The sequence below is a fragment of the Fukomys damarensis genome, unplaced genomic scaffold (genome assembly GCF_012274545.1).
Source record: "Fukomys damarensis isolate Sample0158 unplaced genomic scaffold, DMR_v1.0_HiC HiC_scaffold_27, whole genome shotgun sequence".
NCBI lineage: Eukaryota > Metazoa > Chordata > Mammalia > Rodentia > Bathyergidae > Fukomys > Fukomys damarensis.
Window position 1 is genome coordinate 6,610,680 of NW_022900939.1, and position 16,404 is coordinate 6,627,083.

General features: G+C 42.1%; 1 protein-coding gene across 21 annotated transcripts in view; it reads left to right on the plus strand.

Moving 5' to 3' along the window:
• The window catches only part of Phf21a (PHD finger protein 21A), a 182,649-nt gene that overhangs the window by 130,063 nt on the left and 36,182 nt on the right, over positions 1-16,404 (plus strand). For 14 of the 21 annotated variants that reach the window (XM_010612480.3, XM_010612469.3, XM_010612473.3 and 11 more), the window contains 3 exons: positions 5,119-5,325; positions 12,080-12,331; positions 13,528-13,617. In XM_010612480.3, coding sequence (XP_010610782.1) covers positions 5,119-5,325; positions 12,080-12,331; positions 13,528-13,617 — 549 coding nt within the window. The remainder of the gene's footprint in view (positions 1-5,118; positions 5,326-12,079; positions 12,332-13,527; positions 13,618-16,404) is intronic. The other 7 variants (XM_033756646.1, XM_033756643.1, XM_033756645.1 and 4 more) reach the window with 4 other exon arrangements.

Consider the following 16,404-nt stretch of genomic DNA (forward strand, 5'->3'; position numbering starts at 1 on the left):
GGAGGCTGGGGGGCGCGTGGTGCTGCCCTTCCATTTCGCCAGCTCCTTCTGTGCTGAGCAGCGCCATGCCAGCCGCATGGTTTGCCTGGCTAACAGGAAGACGAACCCATATTCTGTTGTATTGCAGCGATAAAGTCCGTCCTTGGCATTGAATCTGTCCTGCAGTTGTGTGAGCGTGTCGATGGTGTCACCGATGGTCACAATATTGATCACTGTGACTGTGTCGGAAACCGCGACATGAAGTGTCAGTTCTGCCTGAACAAAGCCCAGTGGTGCACACGTCAGGGCAGTGTGAGACTCAGTCTCGGGCTGGGTTTATGGAGCAGCTCTGGACAAGTGGACTGAAGGGGGCGGCACTAGCTGTCCTGCCACCGGCCTGGTGTTTCTAGTAAGGAGAGACAGGAGAAGCTACTCACTGTTTCTCCCACCCTCCTGCAGTCGTTCTTTCCAGCTTTTCTTTTTTCACTTACTTGGCTTTTCTCCAGTCTTTTAACTTGTATTAATGGGTTGGTGAATGTTGAATGACCAGGTTGTAAAATTTAGCCTTTTCTCAACGCCTTAGGATAATGTTCTAAGACAGTTGGTCGCATTTAAAGATCTCCTGGGTGAACACCATTGAAAATATCAAATCGGTGATGCCAGTATATTCTCATCAGTGACCAGCAGAAGTTGTGATTTCTTTGTTTAAAATGCATACTAGGAAATGTGTGTTCTTCTCTTATGGAGACAAGAGGGTGTCCTCTGTGCAGGGGCCATGGGGAACTCTGCTTGATCCCACACGGCTAGGACTAGAAATCCTACGGCTTCCGTCACTCCCTGCCTGCCTCTACTGCTGCTGACCTAGATCTGGGTCCCTCTAAAGTGACACAGTGCTGTGTTTGCTGGCGTGGTGCGGCTGAACTAGAGCTAGAGCGAGACTGGCTGTGGGACGGACGGTGGCCGGCACCTGCACAAGCCGGGCCCTGGAGCCCTCCACTGCCCAGCCCACCCTGCATTCCCCCATGGTCTCCTGACAGCAGCCACATGTATTAAGTGATGCAAAGCAACTCTGTTTCTGCCAAACCTTGATGTTTTAAAAAAATGCCAGAGACACCTGTAGATCTGCACAGCTGCTCTCATCTTCTGGGGAGCCCAGCAAGGAGTGATGCATCTCTGTGCGGTTCTTCAGTTTGCAAGTCATCGGAGCTTGGTTTTCCTTGCCATCTGCAAGCTTCCAGGGCTTTGTTCTGGGCCCTGGGGAGGAACAGTTGTGAATGCAGTGCCCGCTCTCACATCTAGTTCTCATTGGCCGCCACCTTCTCTAGGTCGCTCGCCTCTGGCTCTTTCCTCGCTGTTCCTGTTGTTGTACGTAACCCTGGCGGTAGGTTCTGGGCTTTGTCTCTTCCTTGTAGTGCACTTCGGTTAGGCAGTAAGTAGAACACACTGGTTTGTTACAGCTGTTGCTTTGGTATGGTATTGCGGTTTTGCTTTGTTTTGGGGTAGGATTTTTTTTATTTTGTTTTGGCTTTTTTGAGACAGGTTCTCACTGTATAGACCAGACTGGCCTCAAACTCATGTTCTTCCTGCCTCACGATCCCAAGTGCTTGGGTTCACAGGTATGTACCACTATACCTGGCACACTGTATTTTTTTAAGAATGACTTGTAGAGAAAAACCCTGTTCTTTTGTGCCTAATACTGTATAGTGATTAATTTGTTTTTGTGCTGTTTTTTGTTGTATTGGGTTTTCTGTGGTTTGATCCTGGTTTTGTTTGTTTGTTTTCTTTTTTACACTATAAGGGATTGAATCCATGGCCTTCACACTGTTCTACGTGTCTGGCTTTTTTATTTTGAAACAGGGTTTCGCTAAGTTGCTAAGTTGCCCAGGCTGTACTTGAACTTGTGATCTTTCTGCCTTGTCCTCCCAGAGTGCTGGGTTACAGGCATATACTTGGTACCATCCTTGCCTTCTCCATTTTTTATAAGGGTTTTTGGGAGTTCCTTTCTGCACTAATGCTGCACTTTAGCTAGCTTATCAACACGTTTGATTGTTGGAGAGGCAGACGAAAAGCAACTATAAATAACTAATTTTTAAACATCTGACTATTCTGGTAGCCACCAAGCAATAAAATCCACACATGATGCTCACTACTTCCCCTCCTTGAACTCACAGCAGTTCAATTTCTCTGCCTTTTGTGCTTGAGAAATAGTTTTGAAGACTTGAAAGTTAATTTTTATAAGCATTTGATATTTTATTAATTTGCATTTTTATTACTCTGCAGATGGTTTCTGAAAAGGCTTTAGACTCTACATTTTTAAAAAATATTTACTCAGAGACAGTGCTAGCAGAGTATAATGTGTGGCAGAATCCGTTTTTCTCTCCCCAAAACTGGCCTTTATGGAGTACTTTTATTGTCTAAAGAAGAATCAATAATAAAAATATAAAAACTCAAGAATATATTTTGTACTGACTTCAGGTTTTTTAAAATCCATTTTGTAAATAGTTAATGTTCAGATATATTAAGTAGCCTGCAGATTTTGATTCTTTAGAGAGTTTGGGTGATGAATAGTTTTGCTTAACCCTTTATTTAAAGATCTGTGCTGCCAGGTGTGGTGGTGCACGCCTGTAATCCCAGCATTCAGGAGGCTGAGGCAGGAGGATTGCTGTGAGTTCAAGGCCAGCCTGGGCTGCACAGTGATTTCCAACCCAGTCTGAACTACACAATGAGTTTTTTTTCTCAAAAAACTGTCTCAAAAATGACCCTCCAAAAAAAGATCTATACTAGGCTCAACTAGCACCAAATTTCTTTTTCATTCATAATCTGTATTTAAAAATAGCAGTCCTTTGTTACCAGAAATAATATGCCTTGGACCAGGGAGTTAGCTCAGTGGTTCTACCACCTGCCTTAAAAGCCCAAGGACCCAAGTTCGATCCCCAGTACCAAAAATAAATAAATAAATAAATAAATAAATAAATAAATAATAATAATAGCTAAATCTTGGAAACAGCCTATATATCCCTCAGCAGATGAATGGACAAAGAAATTGTGATATTTACACACAATGGAATGGTATTCTGCCATAAAGAGAGACTTGAGTCATTTGTAGAAAACAGATGGGCATTGAAACCATAATGTTAAGTGAAATAAATCAGACACACAAGCTGAATATCACACAGTTTCTCTTACATGAGAAACCCAAAATATAAATAAAGAACAAAATAAAAGTTAGTTGATAGAAAGCAGGGAGATCTTTCTCAAATGGGAAAGGAATCGAGAGATGGGGGGGAGAGGAAGAGGATGAAAGGAAAGAATTACGATGTGTTGGGTACCCGGACCAACTCCCCACAAAGAGTGTAGGCATTATGTATTGTAAGCATATACTAAGAAAAAGCCTTTTTAAAAAGAAAGTGCATGACACAGTTTGTAATAGCTAAAACTTGGAAACAGCCTATTTGCCCATCAGTTGGAAACTGGATAAAGATGTGGTTTTTCTATAAAATGGAATATTATTCAGCCATAAAGAATGAGAAAATAGATTCATTCATAGGAAAATGGATACATATTGAAGATACACTCCTAAGTGAAATAAATAAGTCACACATGTGTAAATACTGAATATTCTCTCTGGTGTGAATAAACTGCAATAATACAGAAGATCCTAATAAAATTACTGACATTGTGAAATGGGAAGGAAGGAGCTAAAAGTGTAGGGAAGGTGGGACGGGTAGGGGAAGGGTAATAAGGGAAAAGAAAAAAATGTGAGATAAGAAAAGATGGAAATAAAATGTTTATAGATGGGGAGGGAAGGAGGGGGTGACGGGAGGGCAGGGACAAGTGGAAAAAATGAGAACCAAGACTTGTCATGTAGAGGTACAAGATCCCAACAATGAATGTAACTGTACTGTATCCCTAAAATGTACCAATAAACTCAGTTAAAGCTGGGGGGGGGAAGTTCATGAAAAGAGTGATGCTTATTCTTTCTTCCAGCCCTGCCTGGAGAGTCTGAGCCCAAGTCTGGCCCCCAGTTATTAGAGTAAATGTCCCCTGAGCCATTTGCTGCTCTTTGGTCACATCACCGAGGGCGCCTCTGGAGAGAGTGAGGACATTATTGAGCAGCATAGGCCTCAGTGCAGAGTGCAGTTGTGACCAGAAGTCCCCGGTGGTGCTCACTTCCTGTCGGATAGTGCTCACTTCCTGTTGTGATAGTGCCCGGGGATGTGATGTAGCTCAAGAGTTACACATGTCGGTAATTTAAAACATTTGTTGTTTATTTTACATATTACTGGGATCAAGATTTCCTCGTTTACTGTTTCAAACTGGGTACATCGTGTTTGTTTGATGAATACAGATTCGTATGGCTTGGTGTCTATGTTTATGGGGTACGCAAATAATAATGACCAATAATAACGTGCCAGTCACAGCTTGGGGCTCTTTATTTGTATATATACAGTGGTGCCTTGATTCATCCCTTGTACACTTGAGGGGAAGATGGCTGCTTTTGTGTTTGTGTGGGGAAGGTGGCCACAGTCATGTGTGTCACCCGATGCAGAATTTGGGAACAGAAGCAAAATTTTGCCAAAGGCTTTTGTTTGCGAACCAAATTGTTTGTAGACAGAAGCGTTGGTGCACCGAGGTGTCACTGTATCATAAGCTGATTCGGTGCTCATGAGAACCCGACGGATATTGTCAGCCACCTGTTTCGCAGACCAGGGCATTGGCGCCCAGGAAGGCTAAGATACTTGCCAAGTATTGTGTAGCTGGTAAGAATATAAACTGATCTTTTAATTGAAGCACTGTAAACTGTGGAATTGTCCTCTTCCTGTCATGCTCCTCTGCCCTTCCGGCCCAGCATGCTAAGCTGGTAATAGTCAGGACATAGGAGTTCGGCTGTGTCATCTCTCTTCACTTTTTCATCTGTATGCTCCAATTTCCCTTTCTATACGAAACATTTCTTATACCATTGTTTTCATATTTATGGTAACATCCAATAAGTGCCGTGTAAATTTTTTCTGTAACAAGTTTTAGATGAAGCTTGTTAAAAGAAAAGGTGTCAGAGAAATATAATTGCTGCACGTTTTCATGCAGCTGATGAAAGAGCATGCTGATAGATTTTCTTTCTTTTTTGTCTCCACTTGGTAGAAAAGAGTAGTTGAACAGCTACGGAAGAACCTGATAGTAAAGCAAGAACAACCAGACAAGTTCCAAATACAGCCATTGCCACAATCTGAAAACAAACTACAAACAGCACAGCAGCAACCACTCCAGCAACTACAGCAGCAGCAGCAGCACCACCACCACCACGCCCAGCAGTCAGCTGCACCCTCACCCACCTTGACCGCTTCACAGGTAAAGTGCGTGTGGTGTGGTGCATGCTGTCACGCAGAACTGGGTCCCGTTTTAGCTGTCCTGAGCTCAGTTAGTGCTAGACAAAAGCTTTTCTGGTTTCTTCCCCACCCCCCACAGGAGGAAAGACTGTTACAATGAATGGAACAAAATCAACTTTCCTCCTGTCCAGAGAAGGGAGGAAAGGTAGTCAGTGACAAAAGAAAATCACTTTTGTGCAGTCCAGTGGAATGAAAGTCTTATTTTGAATGTCTGGAATTACTTATTTATACTTGTTCTAAGAGTCTGTGGCACTTGATCTCTTCTGGAATTATTTTTCTGAAATTCTTAGCAATTAGGTGTGGAGCTATTCCAGGTAGAAAAAGACACTCTACTTTTATTCCTGAAAACAGAATATTCATTTTTAAGTCCATAGTCTCAAGAATATGAATCTATTCTAATATACTGATAGAAATCCCAAAAGGGAGCTATGAGCCAGGAATACTGGCACACTCCTATAACCCCAGCACTCAGGAGGCTGAGGCAGGAGGATTGCTGCAAGTTCAGGGTCAGCTTGGACTACATAACAAGTCCAAAGCCAACCTGATCTACGTAGCAAGACCCTGTCTCAAAAAAAGAGGTGGGGGGTAGAGGGAGAAGGGGAGAGGGAGGGGAAGGGGAGGGCACATGTGCTACAGATCAAAACTAGAACTAAGAAGTGGCATCTTAATAAATAATATTCTAACTTGGTTTAGCTCTACAGATGTTTTTACTGAAAAGGACATTTGAACTAGTGTGTAGTGTAAGGGTAGTGAGACAATCAAGTTACACAGAAGGGCATGTGTGGAAATGACATTTAGCCAGGAAAACTCTTTGGGCATAATCTCCACACACTGATGGGATTCATGAACAGAGATTCTCGACGCTCGTGGATCACAGATCCTCTTAAGACTATTCAAAGTTATAGAGCCCCCCCTGTAAAAAATACATATTCACAAATAATACACTTACTATTTTTATGTATTTCAAGGACTGTGGGATCTTCTGAAAACTAAGTGTAGATTCCTCCCACACACCCAGGCCTTCATTGTGTAGAGGAAAAGATTGTATTTTATTCAGCTATTCCTTGTTCACAGACATGTGAACTGGTTTGTGTACATTTTAGAAGTGACAAACAATAGTTAGCATTTAATAGCAGTTACTGTATACCAGCATCTCCTGAGTGCCTTACATGCGTAATGGACACATTTCCTTGCCCTAATTATATGAGGAGACTATTGCGGTCTTTTGTTTATTAGAAGAGGACATGTAAGGCAGGCACAGAGAGGTTAAGTAACTTACCTAAAATCATACAGGCAGTATGTGCTAGAGCTAAGATTTCTGGCTGAAAAAATATTTTCAATATTTTTATTGAATATTCTGGCTGAAAAACCTGTCCACTCATCTCCTCTTCTGTACTGCCATACAGTACCAAAAAGGAAATGCAATCACGGCGGCAAACCAAAGAAGGAAAGATAAAACCTCTGTTGTAAACCAGATATCTGGAGCAGTGGATGGAATTCTTAACCTCGCCTTTAGTCCAAGGCTGTTTGGAAATTAGACATTAGAACTGACTTTTAAAAATCCCCTGACCAAGACTTGTATTGCTTCTGAAAGATTGCTTATAGGATTACTTTTCTTGGAGTTTTAAACAGAGTTGGGTTAAGTTGTTCTCTTTCCAAAGTACAGTTGGATCAGAAAGTATTTCTGTGGAAGGGATGTAGCGGCATTTATTGTGTCCTGCTGCAGAGGTGTTCTCTATTTTAATCCATGGACACTTTTTGTTCAAGTAGTAGTTCGTGTTACACAAGTCAGGAAATATTTATAAAACACTTCTGTAGCCACTTATCTTCTCTGACCCACTGGAGATCTGTGCTGCTTTGGGGTGGTGGACAGTGAGGTGCCCAGTGTTAGCCCTAAAACGTGCTGTGTAGCATCTCTTCTTCTGGAATCCCACCTGACATAATTAATTGATAGAGCTAACCTTTGTTACATGTTGCTTTGTTTAGTGCAGAGATTTAACATTAAAACCTGAAGGATCCTTTGGGTTTTTGTTGTGTCTTTACTGTAAACTGTCCTCCAGTATTGATTGACCACTCTCAGTGTGCTAGGTTCTACTATATAAAGAACAATGATCCTTGCCAAGAATCTGGTACATTATGTTAATTAGTTTTAATCCATTCTGTAGATATTTGTGTCCTTACTGTGTGCAGGTACTTTGCTAGGCAACATGAGGAGTAGATAGAAAAGACAGAGTTTCTGTTTTCCAGAATTTAAAAAAATTAGAAAGGAAGAAGATGCAAACTGCTAACAGGAGTAAAATAAAAGTACCAGTGAAGAGCTGTGAAGATGCCAGAGAACAGAGTGCTGTCCTTTTAATTAGAGGTGTCAGAGAGTACTTCCCAAAGGGGACAGTATTGAGCAGGGTCCTGGCAGATGAGTGGGATTTCAGCGATGGACCAGGGGAAAGAGCATCACAAGTATAGAAATACTGCGAACAAAAATATGGATTCAAAAAAGGAATTGCACAGCTGGGAGTAGCAGGTAGGCTGGTGTGGTTGGAGCATAGATTCCATAAATGGATGAGAGAGGGAGAAAAGGACAGAAAAGCCAGGAAGGGGCTAGCTTGTGGTGGGCACCTTCAGTGCAGGACAAAACCTGGGGGGTTTGGGCAGCTGTAGAAGTAATTAAAGGCTCATCAGGACAAGGACAGATGGGAGATTATGTGTGCCATAATGAGATAGGTAACTTCAGAAAGGAGTAACCATGAAGCAGTGATCAGTGTGGGCCTGGAGGAGATGCTGGTTGGGTGATTAGCATGTACCAAGATGTGGAGGAAGGAATGAAGAAATCTTTTAGCAGAAAAGGGTAAAAACAGTTCCCTTTATGTACAATAAGTCCCCAACTTAACAAATGAGTTCCATTCCGGGAGAACATTTGTAAGTCAGATTCATTTGTATCTGACAAAGTGACTCTTACACAGTACACCTGTGAAAGTTTGCAACTTGAATTTTTGTAAGTTGGGGACTTAACTCCAGTTAATTCCAACTAAATCTTTTATATGTAGTATTTTGAAATTTTTCCAGTCTGTAGAAAAAATGAATAGGACACTTGAGTACAAGCATATCCTTCACCTGTATTCACAAACTATTGTTTTTAATGATAAAATGCAAATGTAAGAGTACGGTTAATAAAACCAAACAGAAAATATACCCTCATAGGCAAAGGGGAAGAAGTCTTATATTTGTGCTTGTTTCAGTGAACAATGGTGAGTTTCCACTCAAAATTAAACACTCTGAAATAAATGTGGAGGTTAGTTAGAACCCTTAATAGCAATCCCTCAAATCTCTGATTGATACATTAAAATGGTTTTACATCAATTCTTCATATTTTGCAGACAAACAGTAAAAACAGCAAAAATAAAAAGATTTCACTGTTGTTGTTATTTGCCATGTATTTCTGTGTTACTTCTACTTGTGAGGTTTAGATTTTGTCGAAATTAAACTGTGGAATAACTACCTTCTCTTGAAGATAATGAGCTTTAGGCAGCATTGACTAGCCAAGGATTAATCACAGCTTCTATATAAGTCATTTTCTTTGTTGTTGGGCACCTTTTCTCTCGTCTGGTGTGTGTGTGTGTGTGTGTGTGTGTGTGTGTGTCTCCTGCCACAACAGTTTAAACATTTCATCATGTTTGGATTTCAAAGTTCTAGATTCCCTTTCTTATCTGAACTCTTTTTCTTTTTTTCTTTTTGGTACCAATCAAACTCAGGACCTTGTGCTTGCAAGGCAAGTGTGGTGCCACTGAGTGAAATCGCAGGCCCTTCTTATCTGAACTATTAACACTCCAGGAATTTGTTTTCTGTTTTCTAAAGTTTGGAATGGAACAGACCCCAGACCAGGAGTAAAATCTTAGTAAGCCTTAACTGAGTGTCAATAAATGGTAGATATATTCTTCAAGAAGTTTCCCTTGAAGCATTTAGTACTAGGTTTTGTGCTTATTTGTGTATCATACAGTTATATCAGTGCTAGAATACATGCTGTGAAGGTAGCCACAATTAAATGTTTATAAAGTAGAATAAAAATGCTAACCTAAGATGTGAGGTTTCAGTATTAGGTGTTAGTGAACATGTTAGGTTTCAGTATTATTTAAGCATTAGGTTAATAGTAAATACTGTAATTCATCTGGGTTTGAGGTTTTATTCCGTATTTTCTAGAATAATCAGTTTAGGATTATTTAAAATATTATTAATGATTTACTTGAACCAAGAGTGTTTCAGCAAAGATTACTCCGAACACTTCTAAAGCAGTAACAACGAGCACAGCAGTTTTTAAGATCCATGTCATTGAATTCTGTTGACCTGAGCTTTATTTCCATAACCTGTGGTAGTAGCAGGATTTAATGCCATCAGGTGTGGTTTGCTCACAACTGCAGAAGTTCTTTGCGTTTAGCCAGGCGTGGTGGCGCAGGGCTGTAACCCCAGTGCTCTGGGAGGCTCAAGCAGAAAGGTCACATGTTCAAGCCCTTCCTGCTCAACTTAGCAACTTAGACTTTGACTCAAAATTTTTAAAAAGGGTCGGGGAGGTAGCAAGCTCAGTGCGTAGGCCTTGGCTTCAGTCATTGGTACCAAAAGAAAAAAGTTCTTGTATTTGAACATTTTGTTGAAAGATAGGGCTAATACCATACTGTGTTTAAAACTCTTATTACAAATAGCTGGTATGGTACAGTCCTTGCTATTTTATTGCTACGATAGTTCTAACAATAAAAAGCTAGTTTAATTTGGTTTTCATCAGTGATAGCAGATGACCTGTGGCCCATTCAAGAAGGCAGTGGCAAAAGGAACGGGCCACTCCTGTGTTGTTGCCTTAGAGAAGATGAATCAAATATTGGGTGATTTTAATCATATCATTCATTAATAGGGATGGCTGATGAGGCTATGATGGGATAAGTTAAGCCATATCACTAAATTTTTTGGTTAAAAGAAAATGTAAAAGGTTGCATTTGTAGCTGAGTACAGTGGTGCACACCTGTAATCCTAGCTACTTGGGAGGCTGAGGCAGAAGGATGGTAAGTTGGAGGCCAGCTTTAACAACTTAGACCCTGTCCTCAAAATGAAAAGGACCAGGAGGAGCTGGGTGTGGTGGAGCATGCCTGCTATTTCAGTACTCTGGAGGCTGAGGCAGGAAAATTGCTGCAAGTTTGAGGCCAGCCTGAGCTATATAGTGAGTTCAAGGCCAGGATGAACTACATAGTGAGACCCTGTCTCCAAAACAACAACAACAACAAAATAATAATAATAATAAAAGGAAAGAAGGCTGGACCCATGGACTGGGAATATATTTCAGTGGTAGAGCACCCTTGGGTTTCATCCCCAGGACTGGGAAAACAAAACGTGTGTGTGTGTGTGTGTGTGTGTGTGCATGTGCATATAAGGAAGAACAAGGAAATAATCACAGCCAGGCAGCTTAGTACATAAGTATTTACATAGACACTGAAATAGAAATCCCCAAGTGAAGTTGCCCCACTTGTGTGCTGCAGGAAGAGGGATTTACTTTTCGCTGCTGTCCAGTAGAACTTCATGTGGTGTTGCAAATGCTCTGTCCCTGCTGTCCAGTTTGGTAGCCACTGGCCACATTTTCAACACTTGAAGTATGGCCTGTGCAAATGAGGAACTGATGTCCTAATTTAATTTAAATTTGAATGGCCACGTGTGGCTAATAGCAACCATTTATGCAATACAAATACAGAAGAAGGAAGAGTGCATATCAGAACCAGCAAATTAGACCAGGTAACTTGTCCTATTCCTGAAATGCCTGCATCGTGAGTGACTAGTAGCACCAGATAGATGTGCGTGCCGGGTCATGAGGCTGTTTCTGTTTTCATGTTTTGTAACTGGCACTTGTAATTATTCTAGTAAAAGAGCTTCAGAGCTGTGTAGCACTTAGGAGGCATCAGTCAAGCCCTCTCCCTTCCGTTCATCCTCTGATCTCCAAGGCTTTTTGAAGCTCAGGTGTTTGTTTCCACCTTGCTACGTTTCCCGAATCTTTGATCACTTCAGCAGTTCTCCAGAGAAAAGATTACAGGGAATGACTCATCCCTTTGGTATCAAGAAGTGGTATTTCCCCTACTAGTTGGTTAATATGTTTCATTATCTGGAGCTGAGGATTTACTGCTTCTGTGGCAGCAATTGTACTAATCCTCATGTGAGTTTCCCTCCTGCCTCTCTGGGATGACACTCAAAAAAATGCAGAGACATTGTCCCTTTCCCTTAGTCTTTGTGTCACAGGAAGCAGACAAATAGAATTCTCTGATGGCTTTCCTATTAGTTAGATTGTAGTAATTAAAGATAGAAATAGAGATGATGTGAACCTCACTGATTTGCAAGTTGTATATAAATTATGTCAAGTAAAGAATTAGAAAAACTAGAAGAAATAAGTATGTTCCTAGTTTGTCTATAAGCCCACTCTATTGTTGGGAACTCTCTGCCCATCCTAATCTCGTCGTTACGTTGAACTTGCCCACTTAGAAGTGAACTAGATATTATCTTTTCCTATAGTAAGAAGTGTGCTCTGTGTATACACACACACACACACACACACACACACACACACACACATATGTTATGTAGAGAAACTCAATTATGAAATTTATTGCTTTGTTTTGTTCTGGAGTTCAGCAGCATATTGTTTAGTGGGATCACATTTCTGTGTCCTAATATCTGTTCTCCATGTCTCCTAGAAGACTGTAACTACAGCTTCTATGATTACCACAAAGACACTACCTCTCGTCTTGAAAGCAGCAACTGCGACCATGCCTGCCTCTGTTGTGGGCCAGAGACCTACCATTGCTATGGTGACCGCCATCAACAGTCAGAAGGCTGTGCTCAGCACTGATGTGCAGAACACACCAGTCAACCTCCAGACGTCTAGTAAGGTCACTGGGCCTGGGGCAGAGGCTGTCCAAATTGTGGCAAAAAACACAGTCACTCTGGTAAGCCAGCAGCTGCTACTTAATTGTGCCCACATGAGAGGGTTCAGGGTATGCATTTGTACAGTATACCCATTTTAGGCCCCTGCCGAGTTTCTTGGTTCTTGTCATTCTTCTGATGTACCATGTTCCCTTTGGGCCTGACAAGGAAATATAGCATTCCTGTCTCCCCAATTAACTACAGAGATGTCCTGACATAGAGATCAAATTCAGTGTATTATCTGCAGTCAAAGTATGGCTTGATTTTCTGAGAAAAGTGTCCTTCACAGAGGCACACACACTGTTTCACTCACCTCTCGCTCCATCCTATCCACCGTCCTTTCTGTGAAGCTTGAGTGTTTAAAGTCTTGTGCTGTATTGCTGCTTTGGGGAAGACTCCTTCCTCCATTGTTGTAGTTCACTACCCCTTCCTTTACACTGAATGCCACCAAGAAGTACTGGTTGTTGCTTGAGGCACTTGGAAAATAGTCAAACTCACAAATTTATATATCTGTAGCCGGATTGTACCAGGAAAAAAATTCCCTTGAAGAAAGGACTTAAACAAGAATTGTTCATGAGATTTCTAGGATTGAGCCATTTTAGAAACTGATGTTACTGCAAACTTGAGGGAACTATATCCAGATAGGATATAAAATTCTCTGAAAATGGTAGCTAAGAGCTCTTGGTGGCTTTTCAGTAATGACCAATAGTGAGTTAAATTGGAGAGCAGCAAAGTGAAGCTTAGCCTCTTACCCAGGAATCCTTAGAGAACCAACCTGATCACTTGGTTACTGAAGGAAAATTCTCTCTGGCAATAAAGCCATTCACTGTTGGGTAAAGCACCTGGCTCAGGAGAAATCCTGTTTAGTCAGGCACAAGTTTAATTTTACTCTGGATGCAGTCTTGGCTTTTAAAATATGTACGTGTAAAATAAAATAAAATAAAATATGTAAGTGCAGGAGTTCTCAGGTGTCAGGGCAAATAGTCTAAGATCGCTGAGCCTGTTGTATGAGAAAACAAGTGTGATTGGTTCAAAGCGTGGTTGGTTTATGGGGCAAAGCATGCAGGTGGGAGGGGAAAAGCCCCGAATGCTGTACTAATTCAGGTGGTTAACTCCACAGTGAAAGCGTAGAGACAGGGTTGTCTGATGCCGTAAAATACTGAAAATAATGTAAGAATGTTTGCCATCCTCACTCTGACTTCTCTTCCTGTTTGTTTAGCAGGTTCAGGCAACGCCTCCTCAGCCCATCAAAGTCCCACAGTTTATACCGCCTCCTAGACTCACTCCACGTCCAAACTTTCTTCCACAGGTGAGCAAACCAAAGAGAAGCTTGCGTGGGTGAGCCGGACAGAAACCCTCCTGGGCGTTTTCAGGACAGCCTGTGTTAAGCAGGCTCACCAGTTCGGCTGTAGTCAGAGCCCAGTTGGCTGCAGATTCTGCTGACCAATTTTTCTCTTCGATAAAGAAGCTTATTTTATCATCATGGTTTGTTAGCAAGTGACCAAAGGCAGAAACGGGGAAGTGAAGGAAAAAGAGTTTCCTAAATGTAAAGCAATCACCATAACAGCGTTATAACTCTGACAAGGTTAACTTGCTGAAAGAACATGCCTGGGAGTGGGGAAAGAATGCAATTACCACTTTTCATTTCTTTCTTGGTTACCAAGAAGAGTGGGGAAGAAAACAACAGCCAAACGAACCAATAGAACTACTCAGTTCTGCTCTGGAAAGTTGTGATATTGAACATCATGCTTAAATGTAAACTTTGCTTTCAAAGGTTCATGGGAGTATCTGCAGAAGGAACTTCTCCCCAGGCCACACAGCTGGCTCTTGTCTATTTTCCTGAGTGTGCTTCTGGCACTTGGGCTGACCCTCACCATTCTCAAGGCCTAATACAAGGCCTGTCCTTGTCTGGAGCTGAGGGATGTTGATTTGCTCAGTAGAAAGGCTGAGAGTTACTCTCTGCAGTCCTGCGTTTCAGGCAGAAGGGAAAGGATTTGAGGGCACACTGGTGCATTTTATGGCCTCTTGGGAGGGGATGGACAGTGAGAGATAACGATGATGTCAGTCACATTTCAGGTGCATCTTTAATGAAACCTTGGGGACTCCGCACTGTGGCTGTATCAGGTGGCTCCCTGCCCTCACCGTCCGAGGCAGTTACAATGCCTGTTGTGCAGTGTACATAGGAGACTGGGAAGACACATGGCCCATTTTTTAGAGTATTAGAGACGGTTTCCTCAAGATTTCATTGAAGTGTTGGCATTCAGTCTGAGATCTAAAAGCCTAGGGAAGTTAGCCTGAAAGAGTTCGCGGGGAGGAACAAAACTCCTCCATAGAAGGCAGAACCTCCAGGTCTGGAGTGAAGAGATGGGCGCAAGTTCAGGAACCGAGAGCTTTGCAGTGGCTGAGCCTGGAGCCTGTGCACCCTTTAAGGCCACACAGCATTTCCAAGCAAGGACTTGACCTGGCCAGACCTACACTTTAGAAATCCCCTCTTGCCCCACGCAAACAATAGGGTAGGATTGGCCAAGATTGTGGGCAGGAAGAGCAAGTAGGGCACTGCTGATGGTAGCTAGGGTTTAGGTACCATGCTAGGCGTGGGCCTTTACATGGCTTGGCTATTCGAGCCCTCGTAATAACCCTATGAAAAGTGCACATTTGTTTTAGGGAACCTTAGGCTTAGTCCATATTTTTCTAACAGAGGGTCATAACCCATTAGTAGGTTGTGAAATCAGTTTAGGAGTTTGATAGTCCATGCCATATGCTTTATAAAGTTTTTGTTTTATCGACATACATCACCACAAGGCCATTTTAAGTTAAGCTAAATTGTCAGGTTCACAAGACTATGATGGGCCACACTTGACATCAGTCTCCTTGTAGATGGTACAGAACAGAAACCAAGCTTTCCTGGAAGATGGCGTCAGGCATCTTTCTTCCGTAGGAGTTCCCATAGCAGCCCTCTCAGCAGTCTCTGTAACATCCAGGGACCCCTCGGGTTCCAGGAAATGAAATCTTTATCCAGGATGGTGGGAGAGTCACTCATCCACAGAAGCCTTGTGCATTCTGAACCTGATGTATATCATGACCGGTCTTTAAGCATGACATTTAGGATCTTCACAACGGGCATGCCCAAGTTACAGCACTCACCTCTCTTAGGGAAGCCTGAAGCATTGTGTCCGGTCAAGCTTTTAGGGTTCTCCCCATTCAGATTCAATTTAGTGACCTCCTGTTGACTTGGCAATAAGAAGTTTTTATCATGTGTACCTGGTAATATTCTTAACCTTTACTGGGTTCCTGGGCGAAAAGAGCTAGAAAGTTAGCCAAGGATCGAATTCTCATACATAAGCAAAAGGATTTTACCCATAGAGTCACAGATCAGATAGGTTGCCTGAGGTTACATGTTAATAAGTGTTAGAAACAGGGTTTTTGAACCTAGGCAAGACTGACACCATTTTTGTTTGTTTTTGTTTTTGTTTTTGAGAGGGCAAGTAGTCTCTGTGTAGTCTAGCCCTTGAATTTGCTATGTAGCTCAGGCTGTCCTGGAACTTTCAAATCTCCTTCCTCAGCCTCTCAAGTGCTGAGATTACAGGCATATACTACCATTCCCAGCTTTGATCCCAAGTGTCTGAACATACTTGTTTGGTTGTAGGTTTTATAAGGGGGAGGGGTTGCCATTGTAGCATTGCTGGGAATTAAACCCAGTCCACTATCCCCAGCTGAGTATTATTCATCATGGTTTCAGTAATCCAAACATAAGCTAGTATAGTAGTGATGAGGATAGAATGAAATAGATCTGAAAAGTATAGAAAATAGAGGTGGAGAGCTGGGCCTGGGGGTTGCACGCCCATAATCCTAGTACTTGGGAGGCTGAGGCAGGAGGATCACCATGAGTTTGCAGCCAGCCTGGAATACACACTGAGTTCAAGGCCAGTCTGAACTAAATAGTGAGACCCTGTCTCAAAAACCAAAAGGAGGGGCCGGGATTTAGCCCAGTGGTTCCACTGCCTGCCTCACAAGCACAAAGTCCCGAGTTTGAGCCCTGGTACCAAAAAAGAAAAGACAAAAAAGAGAAGAGAGAAGGGAAGGGAATGGAAAGGAA